Source organism: Armigeres subalbatus, chromosome 2 (assembly GCF_024139115.2).
Source record: "Armigeres subalbatus isolate Guangzhou_Male chromosome 2, GZ_Asu_2, whole genome shotgun sequence".
Classification (NCBI taxonomy): domain Eukaryota; kingdom Metazoa; phylum Arthropoda; class Insecta; order Diptera; family Culicidae; genus Armigeres; species Armigeres subalbatus.
In genome coordinates this window covers 295,213,243-295,240,341 of record NC_085140.1, presented here as the reverse complement: position 1 = coordinate 295,240,341, position 27,099 = coordinate 295,213,243, and the positions used below count along the sequence as shown (strand labels likewise).

Here is a 27,099-nt window from a genome sequence, read left to right as displayed (position 1 = left end):
GGGGGTCTAGAAATCTCAAAAAGTAATGGACGTCATATTTGAATCATCCCTAAGACTTTGATGACCTTTGGAGGCTTCCGAACTTCTTCAAAGTAAGCTTGTAAGGAGGCTCCAATACCTCTTGAAAGGAGGTTTCCAAGCCTCTTGAAAAGAGGCTTCCGAGCCTCTTGAAAGGAGGCTTCCGAGCCTCTTGAAAGGAGGCTTCCGAGCCTCTTGAAAGGAGGCTTCCGAGCCTCTTGAAAGGAGGCTTCCGAGCCTCTTGAAAGGAGGCTTCCGAGCCTCTTGAAAGGAGGCTTCCGAGCCTCTTGAAAGGAGGCTTCCGAGCCTCTTGAAAGGAGGCTTCCGAGCCTCTTGAAAGGAGGCTTCCGAGCCTCTTGAAAGGAGGCTTCCGAGCCTCTTGAAAGGAGGCTCCGAGCCTCTTGAAAGGAGGCTTCCGAGCCTCTTGAAAGGAGGCTTCCGAGCCTCTTGAAAGGAGGCTTCCGAGCCTCTTGAAAGGAGGCTTCCGTTACCTCTTGAAAGGAGGTTTCCAAGCTTCTTGAAAGAAGGTTTCCGAGCCTCTTGAAAGGAGGCTTCCGAGCCTCTTGAAAGGAAGCTTCCGAGCCTCTTGAAAGGAGGCTTCCGAGTCTCTTGAAAGGAGGCTTGCGAGCCTCTTGAAAGGAGGCTTCCGAGCCTCTTGAAAGGAGGCTTCCGAGCCTCTTGAAAGGAGGCTTCCGAGCATCTTGAAAGGAGGCTTGCGAGCCTCTTGAAAGGAGGCTTCCGAGCCTCTTGAAAGGAGGCTTCCGAGCCTCTTGAAAGGAGGCTTCCGAGCCTCTTGAAAGGAGGCTTCCGAGCCTCTTGAAAGGAGGCTTCCGAGCCTCTTGAAAGGAGGCTTCCGAGCCTCTTGAAAGGAGGCTTCCGAGCCTCTTGAAAGGAGGCTTCCAGGCCTCTTGAAAGGAGGCTTCCAGGCCTCTTGAAAGGAGGCTTCCGAGCCTCTTGAAAGGAGGCTTCCGTTACCTCTTGAAAGGAGGTTTCCAAGCTTCTTGAAAGAAGGTTTCCGAGCCTCTTGAAAGGAGGCTTCCGAGCCTCTTGAAAAGAAGCTTCCGAGCCTCTTGAAAAGAAGCTTCCGAGCCTCTTGAAAGGAGGCTTCCGACCATCTTGAAAGGAGGCTTGCGAGCCTCTTGAAAGGAGGCTTCCGAGCCTCTTGAAAGGAGGCTTCCGAGCCTCTTGAAAGGAGGCTTCCGAGCCTCTTGAAAGGAGGCTTCCGAGCCTCTTGAAAGGAGGCTTCCGAGCCTCTTGAAAGGAGGCTTCCGAGCCTCTTGAAAGGAGGGTTCCGTGCCTCTTGAAAGGAGGCTTCCGAGCCTCTTGAAAGGAGGCTTCCGAGCCTCTTGAAAGGAGGCTTCCGAGCCTCTTGTAAGGAGGCTTCCGAGCCTCTTGAAAGGAGGCTTCCGAGCCTCTTGAAAGGAGGCTTCCGAGCCTCTTGAAAGGAGGCTTCCGAGCCTCTTGTAAGGAGGCTTCCGAGCCTCTTGAAAGGAGGCTTCCGAGCCTCTTGAAAGGAGGCTTCCGGGCCTCTTGAAATGAGGCTTCCGAGCCTCTTGAAAGGAGGCTCCCAAGCCTCTTGAAAGGAGGCTTCCGAGCCTCTTGAAAGGAGGCTTCCGAGCCTCTTGAAAGGAGGCTTCCGAGCCTCTTGAAAGGAGGCTTCCGAGCCTCTTGAAAGGAGGCTTCCGAGCCTCTTGAAAGGAGGCTTCCGAGCCTCTTGAAAGGAGGGTTCCAAGCTTACGAGTAATCAACAAAGTTACTGAGCCTTCACGCCTCAGGAGGAAATGGAGGTTTTCAGACCTCTTAGTTTTAGATTTAATTTAAAATTTTTGTTCTTTTAATCTTTTGTTGCCCAGATCATCATACACTATGCAGGTTGTAGTGGGCAGGATTCAATAGGTTTTAATTTGCTGACCGCCATGCATAATACAATACAAAGTTTTGAAATCTAAAAATACATAAATATTAAAACAATATCAATAAGTTTTACTGGAATTGTAATACATCCGCCATTACGCATTTTGGTCCGAGGTACCCCCTGGGGCCGGCAAAGGTACCCCCAGGGGTACATGTACCCTAGGTTGAAAACGGCTGAGATAAAAAATTGATAACAAATAAGACAAATAAGGCAAATAATCTGAATAAGACAAATAAGACAAAAAAAAACAAATAAGACAAATAAAACAAATTCTTACGGAAGTCCCTTAAGATATTCCTCCGGAAGTTCCTCCAGGAATTCCTACGGAAGTTCCTCCAGGAATTCCTCCGGAAGTTCCTCCAGGAATTCCTCCGGAAGTTCCTCCAGCAATTCCTCCGGAAGTTCCTCCAGCAATTCCTCCGAAAGCTCCTCCAGGAATTCCTTCGGAAGTTCCGCCAGGAATTGTTTCGGAAGTTCTTTCAAGAATTCCTTTGGAAGTTCCTCCAGGAATTCCTTCGGAAGATCCTCCAGTAATTCCTTCGGAAGATCCTCCAGGTATTCCTTCGGAAGATCCTCCAGGAATTCCTTCGGAAGTTCCTCCAGGAATTCCTTCGGAAGTTCCTCCAGGAATTCTTTCGGAAGTTCCTCCAGGAATTCTTTCGGAAGTTCCTCCAGGAATTTTTTCGGAAGTTCCTCCAGGAATTCCTTCAGAAGTTCTTTCAAGAACTCCTTTGGAAGTTCCTCCAGGAATTCTTTCGGAAGTTCCTCCAGGAATTCCTTCGGAAGTTCCTCCAGGAATTTCTTCGAAAGTTCCTCTAGGAACATCCGGAGGATTTCCCCTAGGAACTTCCGAAGGAATTTTGCGAGGAACTTCCGAAGGAACTTCTGGAGGAATTTTCGAAGGAACTCCTGGAGGAACTTCCGAAGGAATTCCTAGAGGAACTTCCGAAGGAATTCCTGAAGCAATTTCCGAAGGAATTCCTGGAGGAACTTCCGAAGGAATTCTTGGAGGAACTTCCGAAGGAATTCTTGGAGGAACTTCCGAAGGAATTCCTGGAGGAACTTCCGAAGAAATTCCTGGAGAAACTTTCGAAGGAATTCCCGGAAGAACTTTCGAAGGAATTCCTGGAGGAACTTTTGAATGAATTGCTGGAGAAACTTCCGAAGGAATTCTTGGAGGAACTTCCGAAGGAATTCCTGGAGGGACTTTCGAAGGAATTCCTGAAAGAACTTCCGAAGGAATTCCTGGAGGAACTTCCGAAGGAATTCCAGGAGAAACTTCCGAAGGAATTCTTGGAGGAACTTCCGAAGGAATTCCAGGCGGAAGGAATTCCTGGAGGAACTTCCTTACGAACTCCCGTAGGTATTCCCGTAGAAACTTCCAGAGGAAATCCAGGAGGAACTTATTTTATTTGTCTTATCTATCTCATTTGTCTTATTTTTCTCATTTGTCTTATTTGTCTTATTTTTCTTAAGAAAATTATTTTGAGCTTTTTAGTGGAATGTTTTCACCTGTCATAAGACGAGTTTAAACAATCCCATTGAATTCCACCACTTAATTGTATCCTGACAGATACGTATTTCGACCTCAACAGTAAACAAACGAGCATAAATTCCATACAAAAATCCAAGATGGCTGAGTTGGGGATATTGACAAGTCGGATAACCTGTATACATAAAAAAATCTTGGCCCCGATACCATTTTTGAACGATTCCTAAATATAAATAGAAGACAAACAAAACCGCATACATAATATAATATGGAAATAAGGAGATGTATAAAACGAAAACTATATTCAAATTTGCCCTTGAAATCACCCAAACTTCACCATAACTCCACACCACCCATCATACCACACCACACAAACCAAACAGCATGTTGAAGCATCAATGAAACCCCTCTTTTTCCCCTTCCAATGTATGACACAAAACAAACGCAAACACCACCATGGCCACGAGCGTACGAACCAGCAGTTAATCGTGTCGTTATCGAGTGCAATTTCTGTTGCCAACGATGAAACTTACAACTGTGTTGGTGCGAATGCTCCGATAAAGTATAATGGCAATAAACATCATCGAGTCGGCTCTACACTTAAAAGCGCGTACGTTGTTCGTCGATTAGTTTTCGTGTTCAACACGTTCCACATTGCAAGCTTTGAAAAGCTTTGCTCGTTGCGTTAGCGTTAACGATATTGCCGTAGCGAGGTTTCTAACCCATCGAGCGAACACGCTAAAAATGAACTACTCAAAATTGAGTCGAATCCGACTCATTTTCATTAAAAACGGGACAACTCAAAATTTGAGTAATATATACTACTTCAACAAAATAATGATTTCGCAAAAGTTAAGCTTGGCCTTCCATCAATTTTTAATACGACAGATGCGAATCAAGTTTATCTATCTATCTAAGTGCATTTTACGACAAACAGACTCCTAGTTTAAGTGCAATCATCATTTTATTGAAGTAGTATCTGTTACTCAAATTTTGAGTTGTCCCGTTTTTAATGAAAATGAGTCGGATTCGACTCAATTTTGAGTAGTTCATTTTTAGCGTGAACGTAATTTATATTATAGCATGGTAGCTGCTCAATGCTCGTAGTCCCGATTATATGGGAAAAAATGGAAATCTGCCTTAACCATTTTCCTTATCAGCTGCGAACGCATTAATCAATCTTGATGAAATTAAATAGCATGTAATTAGAAGAGTGGCTCTGCGGAATGCAACTTGTTGCGATAAAATCAGTTGAGTCTAAGTACATGAAAATCGTGTGAGTTTTTGAGGTTGAAAAAGTGACCATACAGACACACAAACATACACACACACATACATACACACACACAGACATCACCTCGATTCATCAAACTGAGTCGAATGGAAAGAAAGAAACTTTACTATCAGATGTTCCTGTAAAAAGTTCGTTTTCAGAGTGAAATGATAGCCTTTCGGTACAACTTTGTTGTACGAGAAAGGCAAAAAAAATCTAAAGCAACTTCCGAAGAAATTTCTACGCGAATTTTAAAAACCTTAATTATTTTCCGAGGGAATTTGTAAAGGAATTCCAGAACGAATCTCCAAAGGAATTTTCGAAGGAATATCCGAAAGAATTACTAAAAAATTTTACGTTCATTTCTAAAGGAGTTTCGGAAGGTATTTCCGGAGAATGTTTAAAATGAATTCGTGAATATATTTCAAAATGAATGATTCGAAGAATTTCCGAAAGAATTTCAGGAGAAAGTTTGAATTCCGAAGGAACTCCTGAGTAATTCTTAAAATTCGTTTTTCCAATTTTCGAAGCAACATTGAGGAGGAATTTTAAAATGATATTCAGATTTATTTCCGAAGTTGTTTCCGGAGGATTTTTGCAACAAATCTTTGGGGAAATTTCTCTCTCAAGGAAATCTTGAAGCAATGCCCGAAGATTTTTTTGGAGAAGTCTAAGAGATGCAGGGAGAACCACTTTTCACTCATTTCACAAAAAATCATTTCGCTTCAAAAAGTGTTTAAAATGAATTTGGAAGTAATTTATTGTTTACACACGCAATAGTATCCATTGATCTATGTGTTGAACGTTAATTTACTGTTATTTCACGCTGGAGAACAAAAGAAAACCTACGATGATTCAAATGGATGATTCAACTCATCAATGATTTTTTTAGGTGCTGAGTTTGAATAGTCCATGAGTTTTGAGATTTTGAGTGTACGAAGAAATTAGTGAATGAATTTGTTTCGAAAATTTCTTCAGATTTTTTTATTTCCTTCATGAATTTTTCATTTTTCATGAATCAATTTTTTTTTAATGATTGACACGGATTTTTTTTTTTTTAACTATTTTAGAATTTCCTACAGGAATTTCTCCACAAAATTCGCTAGAAATTATTTTTGGAGCTCCTCCAGGAACTTCTTCTAGAATTCATTTAAAAATAATCTGGTACACATACCAGTACAGTATCAATACTTAACTAGAAATTGGCTGACTTAGCTTTGAAAACAATTCTGACTTTGACTAATATCAACTAGACATTTGTCATTAACTCAATATCATCCAAATTGAAGCTATTTTTCAAAGTGTACGTTATAACGGGGGAAGATGTGCGCTATATCGAAAGACGTTATATTGAGTGTACGTTATATCGATGATTACATGTAACATGAAAATTTCCAGGTTTATATTTGGCACGATTAGAAACTACATATATACGGGAATACCGGGATTAATTTCGAAACTAGTTCATTCAATATTCTTCAACCTGGGCCAATTGGAATCAGTATACTGGTTATTCGCAGTTTATGCCGTCGACTAGCACCAATTTCAAGAAAGTTCGAGGGGCACTACCAGGCGGTATTCATGGGCAAACGCTCTACCACGGACCAGAGCTGTTCGCCGAATGGCAGATATTGCAGAAATGCCGCGAATACAATGTGCCCACTAGGGAAGTTCCAATTTCAAATCGAACATTCGAAGTCCCATACGTATATTAGCATCTTTTCGATAATGTAGGGGTCCTTGCAGAATTTCAGGCAATTATGTTGCGACTTTGGATTGTCGAGAAAGCAATTTATGTTTCTATAGGAATTTGTATGAGAAAAACTTAAAATTTGATTAGGCACTCCCACAACTGTCAAATCGTGACGATTTCACGACGTTATGAATATGGAACAGAATATGGAAATTAATTCATTTTGTGTTTCATCATTAAGGATATTTGGATAATTGCATCGATTTTACAATTTATCTCTAATTACACTGTGAATAAAAACGTCAAAAGGGTAGCAAAATTACATTAGGAATCTTGTCGGAATTGTACTCAGAGTCCAATCGATTAACCACTCGGAATCATTATGGGATTTCACTTGGAATACTCTCAAAATTTTACTCACAATCCTTTCACGATTCTATTCGGAAACCTGTCGAAATTCCACACAGATTTCTGTCGAAATTCTTCTTGGAAGCATAACAGGATTCCACTCAGAATCTTGCAAAAAATCAATTGGTATTTCTGTGGGAATTCTACTCGGAATCCTGTCGGGATCCTACTCGGAATCCTGCTGGGATTTGACTAGGAATAATGTCGCGATACCCGCCCGGAACCCACTCGGATTACCACTCGGAATCCTGAAGGAATTCCATTCCCAATTCTGGCGGCATTTGAAATTCCATTCCGAATCCTGTAAGGATTAGACTCAGATTTCTGCCAGAATTCCACTCGAAACCCTGCTGGGATTTCACTTTGAATAGTGTCGAGATTTCCTTCGGAATCCAGTTAGAATGGTATTCCTGTCGGGATTCCACTCAGAGTTTTGTTGGGATTCCACAAAAAATCGCGTCAAAATTCCACTCGGAATTCTGTCAGAATCAGAAAATTTCATTCAGGTTTCTGTCAAAATTGCACACGGAGCCATGCAGGGTGTTCATTCCAAATTGATTTTCAGATTCCCGTTGTATTCCCGGTTTTAGGAACTGATACTAAAATATCATATTGCGGATCTAAACAAGAAATCAGCTAATTTTTATGTTTGCTCTATAAGAGGAAGGATTAGGAAGCGCTTAGGCCCGTTCAGCGTTAATCAATTCCAGTTTTGTCTCATGAATTTGATTCCACAATAATTTCTTGTGGATTCTAATTCTAGAACAGAGAATTTCCATAGATGAGCCAGTTTCTTAAATAAAGACAATCAATTAATTGACCATTCCGTCAATTTTTTTCCGCTCAATCAATGGCTTATTTAAAGTCAACTTTCCTAAAGAACCCATATTTTTTGATGCCTCTAAGTATTGAAAAAATTCGAAACAAAAATCGAAAAAGTGCTGTTTTTTTTAAGATTGGCCCGATTTTGAACGAACGATATTCAGATTTATTTCCGAAGTTGTTTCCGGAGGATTTTTGCAACAAATCTTTGGGGGAATTTCTGAAGGAAATCTTGAAGCAATGCCCGAAGATTTTTTTTGGAGAAGTCTAAGAGATGCAGGGAGAACCACTTTTCACTCATTTCACAAAAAATCATTTCGCTTCAAAAAGTGTTTAAAATGAATTTGGGGGTAATTTATTGTTTACACACGCAACAGTATCCATTGTTCTATGTGTTGAACGTTAATTCACTGTTAAGAACAAAAGAAAACCTACGATGATTCAAATGGATGATTCAACTCATCAATGATTTTTTTGGGTGCTGAGTTTGAATAGTCTATGAGTTTTGAGATTTTGAGTGTACGAAGAAATTAGTGAATGAATTTGTTTCGAAAATTTCTTCAGATTTTTTTATTTCCTTCATGAATTGAATCAATTTTTTTTTAATTTAAAGTCAACTTTCCCAAAGAACCCATATTTTTTTATGCTTCTAAGTATTTAAAAAATTCGAAACAAAAATCGAAAAAGTGCTGTTTTTTTTAAAGATTGGCCCGAATTTGAACGAACATCGGGTGATTTTTTCAGGCCGGTTCACACGTGCAGCACTTTTTCGGTTAATGTTTTAGTTTTTAAAAATAGTTAGAGGCTTCAAAAATATGGGTTCTTTGGGAAGGATGACCTTAAATAAGGCAAAAATCGACTGAGCCAATAATACGAGATACAATTTTTGACGGGGAAGGTCAATTAATTCAAGAAGTTCCAGATAGAACAGAAAAAGCCGAAACACATTTTCTTCTTGGAGTATCTTAGGCTTAGATTTCATTCTCAATTACTCGAAACAGGATTACTCTCAGAAAATCTGCTGAAAATAACTCTAGGATCCATTGGAATTGCATCAGAATTTTATTGACAATGTTCTTTAACCCTCTAAGGCCAAAATTTTTGTTTTCACTGCCCAAGTGTGTTAAAATTTTGATTTTTGCCTTTCTCGTACAACTAAGTTGTACCGAAAGGCTATCATTTCACTCCAAATTCGAACTTTTGATAAAAGTCCCGGAGACCCATAGTGTTATATACCATTCGACTCAGCTCGATGAACTGAACAAATGTCTGTCTGTCCGTGTGTGCGTATGTGTGTGTGTATGTGTGTGCGTGTGTGTGTGCACAAAATGCCATAAAAAACATTAGCCAAATTTTCACATAGAAACTCTTAACCGATTTTCTTGCAACAAGTTGCATCCGCCAGAGACTAAAACGCTGTTGATCACTATTGAATTTCATAATAATTGCAAATTGCAAAAAATAGATAATATTAAAATAGTGATGAGACATAGTCACATAGAACAATAATGTGTTATGAAAAATGCCTTGCATCTATGAATATTTTTAAAGTTTATCCATGGCTTGCTCCCATTAAGAGTTTCATCGTACTATAAAGATGCTCGTGTTGCATGCATTTAGGCGTAAGTATGCTCTTCGTTCAGTTTCATAGTACTATGAAATTGTCCGAAAGTCAAAATTCGAATATAGGAAATTCGAGAAACTTTTGGCAGAGCCATCTGTCGTCTACTAGTGTAAATTTTCTATCATAACAATAGACGGTGTAACTGTTTTGCCTTTCTTGTACATCATCGAGGTGTAAGCGTAAAGGCTACATTTATTACCTTTTTGCGCGAGAAAGGCGCCATCACCGCTAGGTGGATTATTCTGTTTTAATGTTTAATTTAATGTTTGAACATTTTCATCCAATATTGCAATATTAGAATTTTCAAAGTTATGGAACCTATTTTTTATTTTCTTTGCAAAAAATTAGATAAATATGTTCGATTAAAAAAAATCTCAAATAATTCAAATTAATTTCAATTTTATCAACTACCAAAATTTTTTTGAACAAAATTATTCAAAAATAGTTTGAAAGCTGCTCAAGTTAACGCACAGTCTTCTCATGAGTCTTTCTTATTCCTCTTAGATTAATCGGCTTTCATGAAAAAATCATCTGAAATGATTTATCATCAATTCGAAACTTTGAAAGATATTTATCAATAAGCTTCATTAGAAACTCTTGAAAATGCCTTGCTCTTCAAGGTTCCTCGAAAAAAATCCTCATTAATTTCTAGCAACTAGTTCAGGCCCAGGATGAAGATCTTTTAATTTATGGTGTGATTCACTTGTTTATAAGTACACTGGATTCTGTTTTTGCACGATTTACATTTTCTCAATTTTTCACTAATCCTAAATGTTTAACGCATATTAATTACCATGTGATTTTTCTTTGATTTATTCTGGATTTTTTGAAACATGTTGCGAAGAGTTTGGTGGTAAATTTAAGTCACACGATCAAAAATACGAGCGAAAAAAAATCGTGTAAAAACAGAATCCTGTGTAGTGGATTGGGCGTTCAAAAATTTACGACAAACATCTCAAAGAAAATAAAATAGATGTTAGAGCAATGTAATCCACCTAATCAAATAATAAAACATCGACATGACTTACAAATAGTATTTAGCTTAGAAAACAATCGAAACTTAAATTTTGGTTATTTTGAAAAAAAAAAAAAAACCAGGAGGTCAGGAGGACTATTCATACTAACTTTTTATCTATCACTATTCTTCTTTTTCTTATTGGCATTACATCCCCACACTGGGACAGAGCCGCCTCTCAGCTTAGTGTTCATTAAGCACTTCCACAGTTATTAACTGCGAGGTTTCTAAGCCAAGTTACCATTTTTGCATTTGTATATCATGAGGCTAGCACGATGATACTTTTATGCCCAGGGAAGTCGAGACAATTTCCAATCCGAAAATTGCCTAGACCGGCACCGGGAATCGAACCCAGCCACCTCCAGCATGGTCTTGCTTTGTAGCCGCGCATTTTACCGCACGGCTAAGGAGGGCCTCCTATCACTATTATTTTAAGCCTTATTTATTTTAAGCTTAATTTGTAAGAATAAAAGACACAGAACTATAATTCTGGAACTTTAGGTCTTATACTTTTCATACCATATGCAGCTTCCCAAAGATTGGGGGTCGCGACCCACCACTTTGAGAAACTTTATTTCATACCATTTTCAATCATTATTACTGAAAGGTGAAAACAAAGTTTGAGCGACTTACGGGTCGGGTCCGATTCCCGTTTTTTTCCTGCTTTTCCCGACTGGATGGACACCCTGCAGCCATGGCGGAATCCTGTCGAGATTCTACTTAGAAATTCGTCGTAATTCCAATCGGAATCAGGTCGGAATTTTAATTTGAACACTGTAGGGATTCCAATACTATGAATCCGGTCAAAATTCCACTCAGAATGAGGGTTTCATTAAAAACCTGTCGGGATTCCCCTCAGAATTCTCTTGCAATTCCACTCAAAATTCTATCTGAATCAAGATTCAGTAGGGACTCCATCCGAAAACCTCCCGAATTCCAAATGAAATCATGTCAGAATTCCATTCGTAATCCTATCAGAATTCCATTTGAAATCTTCCCGGGATTCCAATCAGGGTGGCCACTCAATTTCCGTTTTCAAATTACCGGATTTTTCCAATTTACATTTTGGGGGGCTCCTCCAAAAGCCTTGGGGATATCGTAGTATGGTCAATATCTCCAGAATCATATTTGAACGTCACAATTCCACTAGTCTTGCAAAATGCTGAAGTTTGATACCTATACTGCTAATATGGAGCGAAAATCTTGAACTGGACATTTTGAGGCCTGTTTCCAAAGGGTCACTTCGAAGAATCCTCTTGTTGGTCATTTCGGGAACAGATGTCACAATGATTTTTGGTTCTGATATAATCACTATATACAAATCTACCGAAATGGTTTGGATAGGGCCGAAAAAGCGTCATTTTGTTGGACCTTTACGCCAAAAAAGGAAGTTGTGGTCAAATTTACTGCATCTGACCCAGTGACCCACCGAATAACTCCGGATAGGAAAATCACATGACAAATACCAACATGTTTTTCTAATTCTGGGACCCGTACAAGTAGAATAGTGATAAAATTCTTCTATTCATCTGGTAATCAAATTCATCTGGTCTATTCATCTGGTAATCAAAAAATGCCGGGGTAAAATAGGTCAAATAGGTCAATTTAACAATCAATGTTGTTTTTATTCATAGTATTAGATTACACACAGATAGAAAGTCTGTTGTTAATGTTTTTATTGAAAAAAAAAGGCTTCTTTAGCTTTTGATGAAAAAATAAATTACATTTTGAAAATCTCTATTTTCGTATAAAATAAAGCCGAATCTCAAGCGTCAACATTTTTTCAGAAATTCCCACGAACTTTTGTCCTACAACATGGAAAGTTCATAAAGTAATTCCTCTAGAAATTTCTTCGAAAGTATCTCCAGAAATTATTCCGAAAGTTCCTCCAGGATTTCCTCCGGAAGTTCCTCCAAAATTTCGATTGGCAGTTCCTCCAGTATTTCGTCCGGAGGTTTCTTTTGAAAGTCTGAAACTTCATCCAGGGGGTCGTCCGGAAGTATTTTTAGGATGTCGTCCGGAAATTCCTCCAGATTTCGTCCGGAAGTTTCTAAAGGATGTCATCCGGAAGTTCCTCCAGCATTTCGTCCGGAAGTTCCTCCAGAATTTCGTTCAGGAGTTCCCCAGGATTTTGTCCGGAGGTTCCTCCAGGATTTCGTCCAGAAGTTCCTCCAGTATTTCGTCCGGAAGTTCCTCCAGGATGTCATCTGGAAGTTCTCCCAGGATTTCTTACGAAAGTTCCTCCAGAGTTTCGTCTAGAAGTTCAGGATTTCGGCCGGAAGTTTTGATTTTTCTTCTGAAATTCTGATTCGTCCAAGAACTTTCCATAACTTACTTCACAAAACTCTCCAGAAATTTCCACTGAACTCCTTTCGAATCTGATATAGAATTTCTAACGCAACTCATCCCACCCTAGGAAGTCTTCTGGAAATATCTCTGAAGGTTATTCTAGGTATATATACTCATGGAAATTCAATTGCAAATTCCTCCAGAAATTAATCCTGAAATTTCTCAAAACATTACTACAAGTAGCCCCAGGAAAATAGTTTTGGAGTTCTGCAGTAATTCCTTCAGGAATTCCTCTGGAATGCAATTTCCTTAGGAAATTATATATTTGAAGTTCTCCCGGCAACAAAAATTCTTTTCGAACGCTAGTTTTTTGTTCTTTTCTTGGTATTTCCACCACGAAAGTCGCGATAGATTTTTTTTGTGAAATTATTCGAAAGAATTCTTTTAAGGTCACTCCTGACAGAATCCATGTTTCAAAGTGCTCGCGTTTTCGGGGGCACACCACTCGTTACGGAAGCAACGCACAACTGTCATTTCTATTTTTCACGCATGCTGCGACGAAGCAAAGCTGAATAAACAAAAATGACAGTTGTCCTCCGCCTCCGTATCGAGTGGTGTGCCCCCGAAAACGCGAGCACTTTGAAACTTGGATTCTGTCAGGAGTGACCTTAAGATTTCATAAAGCAAGTCTGTCCTGAAGGATTTATTGAAGAAGTTCCTTAAGAAATTCGTGATGGAATTTCTTGTTCACATCCCTAAAAATTTCTAAACTTTAAGAAAAATTCATAATGCAATTTCTGATTGATTTCTCAATAAACTTCCTGGAGTCCGGAAAAGGAAACCCGCAACTCCTCAAATTCCCGAGAAACAATGAACTGCTTAGGCTGCGTCTCATTTCCTGACATATGTATAATCAAATTAAACTTGAAAGTGACGGTTCATAAATTAAAAATCACCCAATCATAAAAATCACAAGTACTTTCCAAGAAGACCGATAAGGCATCTTTCAAAACAATTCGATATTTGTCAAAAGTAATCAATCTTATTATTCAGAAAAAAAATGCATACAAAAAACAATCGTTATTTCAAAATTTAAGTCATTTTAGGCTGGGCTGCCAAAAATGTTCTCAATTTCATCGCTAGAAATCAAAATTTTGATTTTCAAACATGACCTTTTGTATGGAAATTAGCGAATGCGTTATAATTATTTCCGGAAGTGTAGAAAAAACTTTATTATCAGAGGTTTGGATATTTTAATTCTTCTGGTGAATTTCTTAGAATTACATAATTATTACATGAGTTTTACTAAAACTCCTATTATTGGACAAATAACCTAAATGTAAAACACAAAAAAAAATCTTGGGGGTTCGTTCGACGCAGAGGAGTTTCAAATGCATCTCACTGCATACAGTGAACTCTCCCTTACTCGATATTGAAGGGACCATCGAGTTAGGGAGGTATCGAGATACGGAATATATTTATATTTGGCCGAATGCCATTTAGCCGAATAGTTTAAATTTGTTTCCTTATTAAGTGAATTGACAAGTGAGATGTTCAGAGTGATTAGTGAACAGCGAGAACTGGGAAGTGAGAAATGAGATGTTGGAAATGAGTACAGACTAGTGAGAATTGAGTACTGAGACATTTAAGTGAGTATTAGGTAGTGTGATATGTGCAGTGACATGTGAGTAGTGGGAAGTGAGACATGAGAAGTGAGGAGTGAGAAGTGAGAAGTGATAGTTGCAAAGTGAGGATAGTGTGATATGAGTAGTTAGATAAACAGAAGCAAAGGATGAGCAATGAGATATGATAATTGGGTAGTGAGAAGTGATATGTTGAGTAGTGAGAAGTGAGTGGAAGGACATAAGACATAAATAAGAAGGAAGACACGAGAAGGAAGATGATAAAAAAGGAGACAGAAAAAAATCATTTCTCACTCGTTCGTTCCTAGGCTCTCAGTTTTCATTTCTTACTGCACCCTTCTCACACCTCGCTTCCCATTACTTACTTCTTACTTCTCTTTTCTCACCTCCCTCTCTCCACTATTCACTTCTCATTTCGCACTTTTCGCTATTCATTTCTCACTTCGCACATCTCACTTTTCAGTATTACTTCGCACTAAAAATGTCGCACTTCTAACTTCTCACTTCCCACTATTAATTTATTACTACTCAGTTCTTATCTCGAATTTCTCACTGCTCACTTTTAACTTGTCACTTCTCACTATTCATTTCTCACTTCACACATCTCACTTCTCACTCCATACTTTTCATTTTTCACTTTTACCTTCTCACATCTCATTTCTGACTTCTCATTTCTCACTTATTACTTTCACTTCTAACATATAATTTTCCCTTCTTGCTTTTCACTTCTTACTTCTCATTTCTCACTTCTCACGTCTCGCTTCTCATTTTTCACTTCTTCTAATTTCTTTAAACTTCTTCAAATATCTCACTGCTCTCTATAAACTTTTCACTTCCAACTATTGATTTCTTACTTTTCACCTCATACATCTCACTTCTCGCTTCGTACTTCTCATTTTTCCCTTTTCACTTCTCACTTTTCACTTATACATTCTTATATCTCACTTTTGACTTCTCATTTCTCACTCAACTCTTTTCACTTCTAACCTCCAACTTTTTCCTTATTACCCGACAAGTTAGTCATAACAACATTTTATCAAATTATATCAATATGTGTTACAAATAACAATACTTGCAATAATTTTGTTATAAATTCTCTGTCAAAGATGGAGCAAAAAGAATTTTATGATCATCATAACATGATTGTAACGAACGGTACCACCTCCAGTATAACTTGAACCTAGATACAAAGTTGAACCAGCTGGACAAAGTTAATTGCGTACATTATGGATAATCATAACGTTTTCAATAACATAATTTGTTATAGAATAAGCTATTTTCACTACTTTTTATGTCACACATCCAGTTATATTTGTGTTCAATTAATAACATATTTAGTAATATTTTTGTGAAAACTAGAAGAGATTTTGTTACAATTTTTGTTATTTTAACTACTAATGGTACATGTTTTATAACAACCGCTGTTATAAAAATTTGCTGTAACTGAATAACAAGATATGATATAAATATGTTACTGTATACTGGTCGGGTACTTTTCACTTGTCATTTTTCTCTCCTCACTTCGAGTTTCTCATTTCAAACTTCTCACTTTTCATATTTCAATCGCCACTAATCACTTCTTACTTCACACTTCTCACTCCTCATTTCTTACTTTTCACATCTCACTTCTCATTTCTCACTTCTTACTTCTCATTTCTCACTTCCCACTTCTCATTCTCACTTCTTCGCTTATCACTTTTCAATTCTAACTTCTTATTATATCGTGCATGTAACTGTTTCAGACAACATCGAGTTAGCGAGGTAAAAATACATTGGGAAATTACTTCGACTTAGAGAATATCGAGTAAGGGAGATATCGACTTACGGAGGGAACGCAGTATGCTACATTCAAGTGACTTTGAATTTCATCGAGTAAGGGAAAATATCGAGTTACAGAATATCGAGTTAGGGAGAGTTCACTGTATCACGAATCAGAAAACATCGAGTTGCATTTTCAGTTCGCTAAACGGAACGAATCGCTCGAGTCGTGCCCTTGAAATTACGAGAAAGAATCAGTCATCTTCTGTGCATGTCCATTCTTGTCCTTCAGAGTGGCAAACCTGTTATCTTTTTTCAAAGGGTCGAGCAGTTTTTGTATATTTTCATCAGAATTCCAAGACATTTATAATGATGAAAAGAACAAAGTCAGGTACATTAAAAAGCTACTCATCTGTTAATGTTATTTTGAATTTAAAAAAAACTTTTGCGATTCATTCTAACATTGGTATCTAATTTACGCTTATCGATTGCATTTAAAACCAGTACTCACATGTAAGATCCAGATCGAATCCATCCTTAGTGTAGCGGATCCGGCGCTTGCTGACGAGATTTCTCAACGGATTGGTCATTTTGATCGTCGATAAGGTGCTGGCCATGCACGCCTTCGGCTGGCGCAAATCAGAGTATCGCTTCCAGGCGAAGATCCCAATTTTGAGACCTATTGCTTCTCTCGTCAAATTACTTCTTGCGCACCTTTCTCGAAAAACAAAACCTCCTTTCTTCGTCGGGTTAGCTTCGACGATCAAATCACAGAAATTAGCTTCTTCCCCTCTTCTTCATGCAACGCAAACTTCTCCTCCCATGCACGTGCGCAACTAACACGAACCAACACTACTTGCGCGGAGTTGCTTTCTTCGAACTGCTGTTGTTACTATTGCTATCAGGCTCACCCCCGAAGAAGCTGGCACCAAACACTGGTCAAACCTGCCCTTTTCTCCGGGCAATCACCTTCACTGGCACTACGGACTATGGCTCTTGGAACCTTGCTGCTACTACTACTATTGGTATCACAACTGATCTTTTGCTGCTGGACTGGGCTGCTTCCACTTGCTTCCATGGGTGAAACAACATCGAACAACGTTCATCTGGCCAAAACGGAAGATCTTCGATCCCCTTTTCTTCTCCCGCACTTCGTTACGGGACTTGCTTCATACACGTATCCCGAAGGGCTCCGTGTTCAGTTTCTTCCTGTTGCTTCTTACCCAATCCCTACTCGTTTCGATCGCTTACTTCTACGATGCTGCCGTTGGGATCGACCTGAAATTTACAATTTTCTTCTCTGCTTTACACTCTTTTCTACAAGGAACCTTTTGCGAAAAAAATACCCCACCTTAATCGCCAAGTGGATGCTAACAACTTGCTGCTCACTGGATTAATTGCTTTCGAGGGCCTTTTTTAGGTAACCCTACAATAGACCCTAAAAAATAGCACTTTTTTCACCTCGACGGTGTTTATTTTACCTTGTTGCACTCCCTTATATCACACCTCACTCGAGTGAGTTTCTCTAATTTCACACACCAATATAATACCGCTCGCTCGAATGGAAACACGGCGAATGACTACAACCTGAGTGAGATCTGAAACCAAACCAATCCAACCGACCGAGCGACCGACTGACTGACTGTGTGGCTGGTCTGCTTGGCAGCAGCGTTTGCGATATTATTGCACCTCTGTACGCCGCGCCTGAAAGAACCGAACTGAACTGAGCTGACGACGCGCCGTCGGCGAGCCGCCGACCGGTTTTTATTTTACTTCGACGATTCTGCTTCACACTCACTCTCCTCGAGAGGCGGCGGCGACGACGACGTCCACGATGCTGCTGCTGCTGCTGCTGCTGCTCTTGTGTCTGCGGTGGGTAAGCTGCGTCGGAATCGGATCCGGTACCAATTTTCGGCTGATTTGGGAAAGGAGAAGAAAAAAAGGTCAAAATTTGCGGAACATGTGTCTCTTTCTTGTCGTCTCTTTAATTATTATTGTAGCGAGCAATGCCACTTAAAATATTGACTTTAGTAACCAAAGCTGAGGAAAAAAGAGACCAAGTAGTGACTTTCAATTGCAGAAAAAGCGACAAGTTATAACAACAACAATGTTTATATTTATAATTTGAACAATGATCATTTGTAAAACTTCAGCTAGCATGTAAAAAATCACTTCTTATAATAAAATGTTATTCATCCTACAGCATACGCGCATATAAAAATCAGTTATAAAAATTTTAATATGTAATATTTTTTTTTTCTTTATTATCGAGACTTTCAGCCCAAAACTGGCTCGTCTCGTAGTAAATATATAATACTTTACCAGAGTTGATGCACCCTTCTTGATACATCTAATCAAGAAAATAATATTTACCCAAAACATTTACAAAACCAAAGCCAAAAAAATGTCCGCACATGAATTTAAAAATTTTGCCAAGCAAACAATAATCTGTCGGTTTATCAAAATCTTGCACATACAGAGTTTTGCAGGGAAGTTTTATCTAGTGATCACAAATACTGTAAAGTGAATTATAAAACTTAAAACCAAGTTTGATTATTTTTAGCACCAAAGTGTTTGTTAAGTATGAAAATTGCTGTTATAGGAAAATCTCGATTGTAACACGGAAATCGTGGACGAGAACAGCTTTCCCGGGAAGCTTACGAGAATGATCAAAGCAACGAAGGATGGTGTGCAAAATTGTGTGAAATCTTCGGGCGAACACACAAGTTCTTTCGAATACCGCCGGGGACTATAACTTTCATACCAACATTGCAGGGCTGCCGAACGTACGGCCCGCGGGCCGGATGCGGCCCTTGGCTCCATTTTGAGTGGCCCGCGGCGTGTAAGAAAAAACACTTCATATGCGGCCCTACTCTCTGACTCGAAAAACTCCTTCTGTAGGTTAATACTAATTATAAGAATTAAATATGGGCCACCATGAAGGCGAATAATGCAGTACGGGCCAGTTTTGCTGTTAATGAGATTTTGACAATACTGATGAGAGCTTTCCAGGACAGAGAATCATCTTTAGATTAGAGAGAATTAGCAGTTTTGATCTTAATAAAGGTAACAACTACTTCAGGTATATACCTGAGGAAATCTGTTACAACCCGTATGAAGGAGCATCAACTCTTCTTGGAAAACTTAAGGTCTAAACACTTATGCAGCACCGGCGATGACGGGAAAGAACACGGGCGTTATGACACTTGAAAATTAAAGCAACAAAAGTTAATTAGTGATATTTCTTTGCACATTTCATTTTTTTTACCAAAAAAGATCTATGTCAGGGTGTCTACTCATCTGCAAAAACAAAATTCCCTGATTTTTCCAGGTGTTTTACATTAATTTCCAGGTAAAAACAAATTTGCGATATATAGATTTAGGAAGCAAAATAATCAATTCAAACAAGTAAATATTGCGAAAAACAATAAAAAGAATTGTTTTTTGTTGCCTTATAAAAACAATGTTGTGAATTACTTAAAGAATTCTTCCAGGAATTCCTTCTCAAGTTCACACAGAAATTACTTCAGCCATTCAATCAAAAATTCCTTCAGGAATTGCATCGGAAATTCCTCCAGGATTCCTTTGAAAATTTCTCCATAGATTCCATCGGAAAATCCTTCGGAAATTATTATAGAAATTCTTTCAAAGAGGGAACTTTAAGAATTGCTTCAGAATTTCCCTTAGAACTTCCTCCAGGATTTTATTTGAAAATGTCTTTGCAAAAACTTTAGAAAACATCTCAAGGAATGGTTCCGGAAATCGCTTTAGAGATGCATTTGGCAATTACTTTACGTTATTTTTTTTTTTCAATTCGTTCTTTGGAAATTTGGTTAAACATTCTTTCGGAAATTTCTTTGAATTTTTATTTCAGCTATTTTTTTTAAAGAAACTTAAGAAATCATCTTAAGAAATTGTTCCGGAAATATGTTTGGGAATTTCCTCAAGAATTCCTTCAGAACTCCTTCAGGAAATGTGTTGATGCAAAAATATGAGATTGCTGGGTCCATAACGTTAGGCATAAGGACGTTAGGCGTAATACTACCTTTTTATGTTTTTTATGTCTTGTGCCCGTCGGATCGTTATCGAGAACCATTTTCACCGGGTTACTGTCCGACATTCTGGCTACGTGCCCGGCCCATCGCAGTCGTCCGATTTTCGCGGTGTGAACGATGGATGGTTCTCCCAACAGCTGATGCAATTCGTGGTTCATTCGCCTCCTCCACGTACCGTCCGCCATCTGCACCCCACCATAGATGGTACGCAGCACTTTCCTTTCGAAAACTCCAAGTGCGCGTTGGTCCTCCACGAGCATCGTCCAGGTCTCGTGTCCATAGAGGACTACCGGTCTAATTAGCGTTTTGTAGATTGTCAGTTTGGTACGGCGGCGAACTCTATTCGATCGGAGCGTCTTGCGGAGTCCAAAGTACGTACGATTTCCAGCCACTATGCGTCTCCGAATTTCTCTGCTGGTGTCATTTACGGCAGTCACCAGTGAGCCCAAGTACACAAATTCTTCTACCACCTCGATTTCGTCACCACCGATGCAAACTCGCGGTGGGTGGCTCACATTGTCTTCTCTTGAACCTCTGCCTATCATGTACTTCGTCTTCGACGTGTTGATGATTAGTCCGATCCGCTTAGCTTCCCTCTTCAGTCTGATGTAGGCTTCCTCCATCTTCTCAAAGTTACGTGCCATAACATCTATGTCGTCGGCGAAACCAAATAGCTGGACGGACTTATTGAAAATTGTACCACTCGTGTTAATCCCTGCTCTTCGTATTACCCCTTCCAAAGCGATGTTGAATAGCAAACACGAAAGACCATCACCTTGCCGTAACCCTCTGCGGGTTTCGAAGGGACTCGAGAATGCCCCTGAAACTCGAACTACGCACATCACTCGATCCATCGTCGCTTTGATCAATCGTGTCAGTTTATCCGGAAAACCGTGTTCGTGCATTAGCTGCCATAGCTGGTCCCGATCGATTGTATCATATGCGTCTTTGAAGTCGATGAATAGATGATGTGTGGGCAAGTTGTATTCGCGGCATTTCTGCAGTACTTGGCGAATGGCGAACACCTGGTCCGTGGTGGAGCGTTCGCCCATAAAACCCGCCTGGTACTGCCCCACGAACTCCCTTGCAGTTGGTGCTAGTCGACGGCATAAAATTTGGGAGAGTACCTTGTAGGCGACGTTCAGCAATGTGATTGCGCGGTAGTTGCTACAATCCAGCTTATCGCCCTTTTTGTAGATGTGACACACGACACCTTCCATCCACTCCTGCGGCAAAACTTCCTCCTCCCAAATCTTGGTAATGACCCAGTGCAGCGCTCTAGCCAGTGCCTCACCACCGTGTTTAAATAGCTCTCCTGGTAGTTGGTCAACCCCAGGGGCTTTGTTTTTCTTCAGCCGGCCAATCTCCTCCTGGATTTCCTGGAGATCCGGAGCCGGTAGAAATATGTCCTGCGCGCGTTCTCCCAGGTCCATCACCATACCGCCATCTTCGTCTGCCACATCGCCATTCAGGTGCTCTTCGTAGTGCTGCCGCCACCTTTGGATCACCTCACGCTCGTTCGTAAGAAGGTTCCCGTTTATGTCCTTACACATATCAGGCTGTGGCACGTGGCCCTTACGTGAACGGTTTAACTTCTCATAGAACTTTCGTGTGTTATTAGCGCGGTACAGTTGCTCCGTTTCTTCACGGTCTCGATCTTCCTGCTGGCGCTTTTTCCTCCGGAAAATCGAGTTTTGTCTGTTCCGCGCCTGTTTATATCGTGCCTCGTTCGCCCTCGTGCGGTGTTGCAGCAATCTCGCCCATGCTGCATTCTTCTCTTCCACTAAATGCTCACATTCGCCGTCATACCAGTCGTTTCTTTGATCCTAGGGCACCGTGCCTAGTGCAGCGGTTGCGGTGCTACCAATGGCGGATCGAATATCTCTCCAGCCATCTTCAAGAGACGCTGCGCCTAGCTGCTCTTCCGTTGGAAGTGCCACTTCCAGCTGCTGCGCGTATTCTTGGGCTAGTCTACCGTCTTGTAGCCGCCCAATGTTAAGCCGCGGCGTCCGACTTCGACGCGTGTTGTTTGAGTTTTGAGCGCAGGCATACTGCAACGAGGTAGTGGTCGGATTCAATATTCGCACTGTGGTAAGTGCGGACATTCGTGATGTCGGAGAAGAATTTACCGTCGATTAGAACGTGATCGATTTGGTTTTCCGTTTCTTGGTTAGGTGATCTCCATGTGGCCTTGTGGATATTTTTGCGGGGAAAGAAGGTGCTTCGGACTACCATTCCGCGGGAGGCTGCAAAGTTTATGCATCGTTGGCCGTTGTCATTCGATACGGTGTGCAGACTATCCGGTCCGATGACCGGTCTATACATTTCCTCCCTTCCTACCTGTGCGTTCATGTCACCGATGACGATTTTAAGGTCCCGCAGTGGGCATCCATCGTATGTCTGCTCCAGCTGTGCGTAGAACGCTTCTTTCTCGTCGTTGGGTCTCCCTTCGTGTGGGCAGTGCACGTTGATGATGCTATAGTTGAAGAAACGGCCTTTAATCCTCAGCTTGCACTTCCTTGCGTTGATTGGCTGCCACCCAATCACGCGTTGGCGCATCTTACCCAGCACTATGAAGCCGGTTCCCAGCTCGTTGGTGGTGCCACAGCTTTGGTAGAAGGTAGCCGCTCGATGCCCGCTTTTCCACACTTTCTGTCCTGTCCAGCAAATCTCCTGCAGCGCCACGACGTCGAAGTTGCGGGGATGTAATTCATCGTAGATCATCCTGTCGCAACCTGCGATGCCCGATGCCCTAGCGACTTGCAATTCCATGTTCCAAGCTTCCAATCGTGATCCTGTATTCGTCGCCTAGGTCTTTGCCGATTATATCGAGTCGCATTATCTCTTATATTGTTCGTAATGATTGGTTTTCTAGGCGGCTTATTGGGCCTGCGCAAACCTCCTGTCTCGTCGGAGGGCCGTCGTGTCAGGGCTGTTTGGCGTCCCACCTAACACCAGGACTTGGGCTTGTGCGCTTTGAGCGGCACACGGTCGCTTTGGTGGGGCCTACTTGCGGATACATGCAGCTTTTTATAGAGGTTTAACAGGGCCCACTGTCAAACCCCACCACATCCTAGGCAAGCCCCACAACTCGCAGATGGCCTGGGGAGGGATCGTCAAGCCCTTGGACATAGTCCCTGCTGCCCGCGTTACCGGTACTAGAGGTTTCAAGCAATCAATTTATAGCCTATTCAGATAACGCCATGTACGATCATAAATATCATGATAAAAAACAACCTGATGCCATCCCCATACATTCAATTCTCTTTCTCCAGTTTAACACGATATTTATTAAGATAAATAATCTAATAGTAATCTGAGTAGGTTAAGCTTATTGAAGGATATTTTGGCAGAATAATTTTAATGGATAACGCACCACTAGCATTCTATTACTTATGGCTTCACTGTAAAAACATTCGGAAAATGCTTCGGGTATTCTTTTGAAATTCCTTGGGATATTTTAGGAACTCATGCAAAAGTATCTTGAGAAAAACTTTAGAAACACCTGGTGGATTCGGTTATTCTTTCAAGAATTCCTCTAGCAAAAATTCTTTATAAATCATTTACATTTTTTTTAAATCCCTTCAGGTGATTTCTTTGAAAAATCCTCCGGATATTCCTTGGAAAACTGATCCCGAAATTCCTTCGAAAGTTCCTCCAGGAACTGCTTTGAAAAATCCTTACAAATTTAGTATTTTTTAATATATTCCTAAAGAATTTCCAAGGGAATACTCAAAAAAAATTACAAAGCAATCCCTAATTGATTTCCCGAATTAATTCCTAGATTTCACCAAGAATAGCTTCGGAAATTCTCAATGGCAAAACGTTTTTTGCGGAACAACGATCCACGTGAACATTACTACATGTTTAATGGATTTGATTGGTATATTTATTCAAATATTTGTAAGAATTTTTTCATCTTTTGAGATAATTTCAATCATGATCACCGGGTATTGAAATTTCCCTGATTATGTCAGGAATTCCCTGATAATTCCAGGTTTTTTTTCCAGGTGGGAAGAAATTTCCTGATAATTCTAGGTTTTCCAGGTTTTTCCAGGTAGTAGACACCCTGTATGTGCAAAAACTATCAATATTCGTGATGCAGCGACGCTCGTTATTAAAAAAAAAATCAACTTTACCTATGCGAGGAAACTTAAGCACCACTAATTCCAAATTATGTTGACGGAAATGGAAGTGATTTGCTGTGTTATTGCGAAGTTCGTTGGCTAACCCGTGGTACCTTGCTTGAGAGATTTTATTCTTTTCGAAAGGAAATTACAAATTACACCATTTTTACAAGACAAAGCTAATCAAATGTCCAAGCTGCATGTCCTGAATGAATGAATTACTGGGATTTATAGTAGATGTCACCAATCATCTCAATGACATGAACATAAAGCTGCAAATCAAGGATTTGCGCCGTATCAAACCTTTATTATCCAACATGCAAACTATTGAAATAAAATTGAAACAATTAGGCACAATTGATTGTCGAGAACTGATACATTCTCTAATTCCGGTAGCAAACAGTCGAAGCCTTCGAACAGAAAACCCCGAACAAGGGTAGTGGGGCTGGGACCTGGAAAGGTCCGTCCACTCAGGAAAGACGGTGGTAAGGGGTTACGGCAGGCTGAAAGTTCTCAGCCGCACCAGACCAGGGAAATAGAGGGGGAAGACTTCAAGGGTCGAAAAGAAGGCCCAGGCGAATGAGGGTAGCAAGAAGTCTAGGGTAGGCGCCAATCGCTCCAGGGGCGATGCCCTAGTCATCACGGCGGACGAGGCTAAGTACTCGGACGTTTTGAAGGCGATGAGGAGTGACGTCAAGCTCGGTGAACTCGGCGCCGACGTACGTCGAATAAGACGTACCCGGATGGACGAGATGATCTTCAAGCTAAAGCGGGGCCTACAAGAAGTTGGCGGAGGAAGTCCTAGGCGAGACGATCAAGGTGGGGCACTCACGACGGAGGTGAATCTAAGGGTTAAAGACCTGGACGAGATCACCGAAGTCGAAGAGCTCGTCACGGCACTGCGGAGACAGTGTGAAGTGGAGACGCCCACCGCAGCCGTTCGGCTACGGAAAGGTCCGGCAGGGACGCAGGTAGCATTGGTTCGGGTATCTGCAGCGGACGCCTCCAAGGTAGTCGAGTTAGGGAGCGTCAAGGTGGGATGGTCAGTATGCCCTGTGGGCATATACGAGCAACCCGAAGTTTACTTCAAGTGCCTGAAACCGGGGCACAAGCAATGGGACTGCAAAGGGCCTGGCCTGACAGAAGCAATCTCTGTCGACGCTGCGGATTAGAGGGACATAAGGCACAATGCTGCACGAACCCTCCCAATTGTTTGATTTGTTCCAGCAAAGCTATGAACAGCAAGCACCCCATGGGGGGTTCGATGTGCCCGGCGTTTAAGCGTGCTGCAAAATCACAGTGCAGGTAACGCAGCTGGCTTGCTCGGCCTCGCCCGAGTGTTTGGTGTGCGCAGGTTTAGAGGAAACGGCGGAACACGTGTTGTTCGTGTGCTCACGTTTTCGCGCAATGCGTGACCACATGCTTGCCACATGTGGTCTGGACACTACCCCGGACAACCTAGTTCGGAGGATGTGTAAAGATGAAGTTGGCAGGAACGCCGTTTTATCGGCTATTGCCCAAATCGTCTCGGAGCTACACAGAAGGTGGCGCGTGGACTCAAGGATGGCTAGTTCAGGCGCAAATAAGAGGTGGTCCAAGGGATCGGAGTCGGCTTCATGGGTCATACCGGTGGTCATGCTCTGTGGTCGAACTCGATCCTTTTATCGAACAAGTGGCCGCGCGAAGGACAACATGGTATCGTCGCTTTCGCGGCGTCGGTCAACCGGGCGGGTTCCGAGCCCGAGGACGGAAAGGGGTTCTCGTCAAGGCTGGGGCAGGCGTAGGCACCGCGACGGCAAGTCCCTCTGTGTGCTGGCAAATAGGCCCTATCGCAGAAAGGTCAATTTGGGGTGCACGCGACATCATCATTCTTGATACCAGTCGTGCAGAGGGAAGCAGGCGCGATGTAGACCCTTCCCACCTTCCGAGGACATAGGGCGTGGCAAGGCCACCTGGAAAGCCGGCAACGCGCTGGCACGATACCATGGTGTTCTTCTAAAAAAGCGAGTTACGATGTTCGGTGCTGCAAGTACACGCAGCTAACCTCGAGGGTGTGTTGTGCACTGCCCCCCCTTTGAAGCATTACTTTCTGGTTGTACCGAAGGGACTATGGGCTTGGCGGCAATGGAAACGGTTTAGCGGGTCGGGGATGTAGTCCTGCCTCCCTCGGTGATCCCTAACCCCGCACTTCCTGGTCAACCCAGGATGTCTGTTGAGCAGATTCCCCCTCCATTGCTTAGGAAGAAAAAAAAACACACACAGACATCAAATCAATTCGTCGATCTGAGTCGATCGGTATATAATACTATGGGGGCCTTCTATAAAAAGTTTGTTTTTGGAATGATCATATAGCATTTACGTATACTTAGTATACGAGAAAGGCAAAAATGTACCAAATATTGTCTGGCCCGCATGCAAGTGGCCATTTTGAAAATCGGCCCGTGGCTTGAGAAGGTTGTACAGGTCTGCGCTAGAAGATGTCTTGATCCGCGTGTAGCGGGGTTCGACTTTATACAGATCTAGTCAATTTGTTTGTTTGCCGAATGATATGTCGGCCGAACATTTGAAAAGGTGCCAGAACTGTACACCCGCCTGAAACGTGTGGTGAATGCATCGCAGACAAAGTACGTGCTAGTAGGTGAAACCGAGCGCGACAGGGCCCTGCTGGGAAGCAGTGTTACGATAGACGGGGATACCTTCAAGGTGATCGAGTAATTCGTCTACTTTGGGTCCTTGCTAACGATTGATATTAATGTTAGTCTACGGCTCCAGGCCTAGTACAGGTTCCAAAAGAAGCTCCAGTAAAAGAAAATTCACACCCTCACCAAATGTATCATCATCATGTATCATCACGCTCATAAGACCGGTGATCCTCTACGGATATGAGACTTGAACCATGCTCGAGGAGGATTTCCAAGAATTCGGTGTACTTGAGAGACAAGCCCTCCTTAGCCGTGCGGTAAGACG

At 41.3% G+C, this 27,099-nt stretch overlaps 1 protein-coding gene across 7 annotated transcripts in view; it reads right to left on the bottom strand.

The window, feature by feature from the left end:
- LOC134212438 (putative uncharacterized protein DDB_G0282133) overlaps window positions 1-27,099 on the bottom strand; it is a 289,981-nt gene that overhangs the window by 155,885 nt on the left and 106,997 nt on the right. For 5 of the 7 annotated variants that reach the window (XM_062690302.1, XM_062690296.1, XM_062690299.1 and 2 more), the window contains 2 exons: window positions 17,302-17,865; window positions 16,462-17,228 (listed from right to left, as the gene is read on the bottom strand). In XM_062690302.1, coding sequence (XP_062546286.1) covers window positions 16,462-16,567 — 106 coding nt within the window. In that variant the 5' untranslated portion in view covers window positions 16,568-17,228; window positions 17,302-17,865. Of the gene's footprint in view, window positions 1-16,461; window positions 17,866-27,099 lie in introns of all 7 variants that reach the window. The other 2 variants (XM_062690301.1, XM_062690298.1) reach the window with 2 other exon arrangements.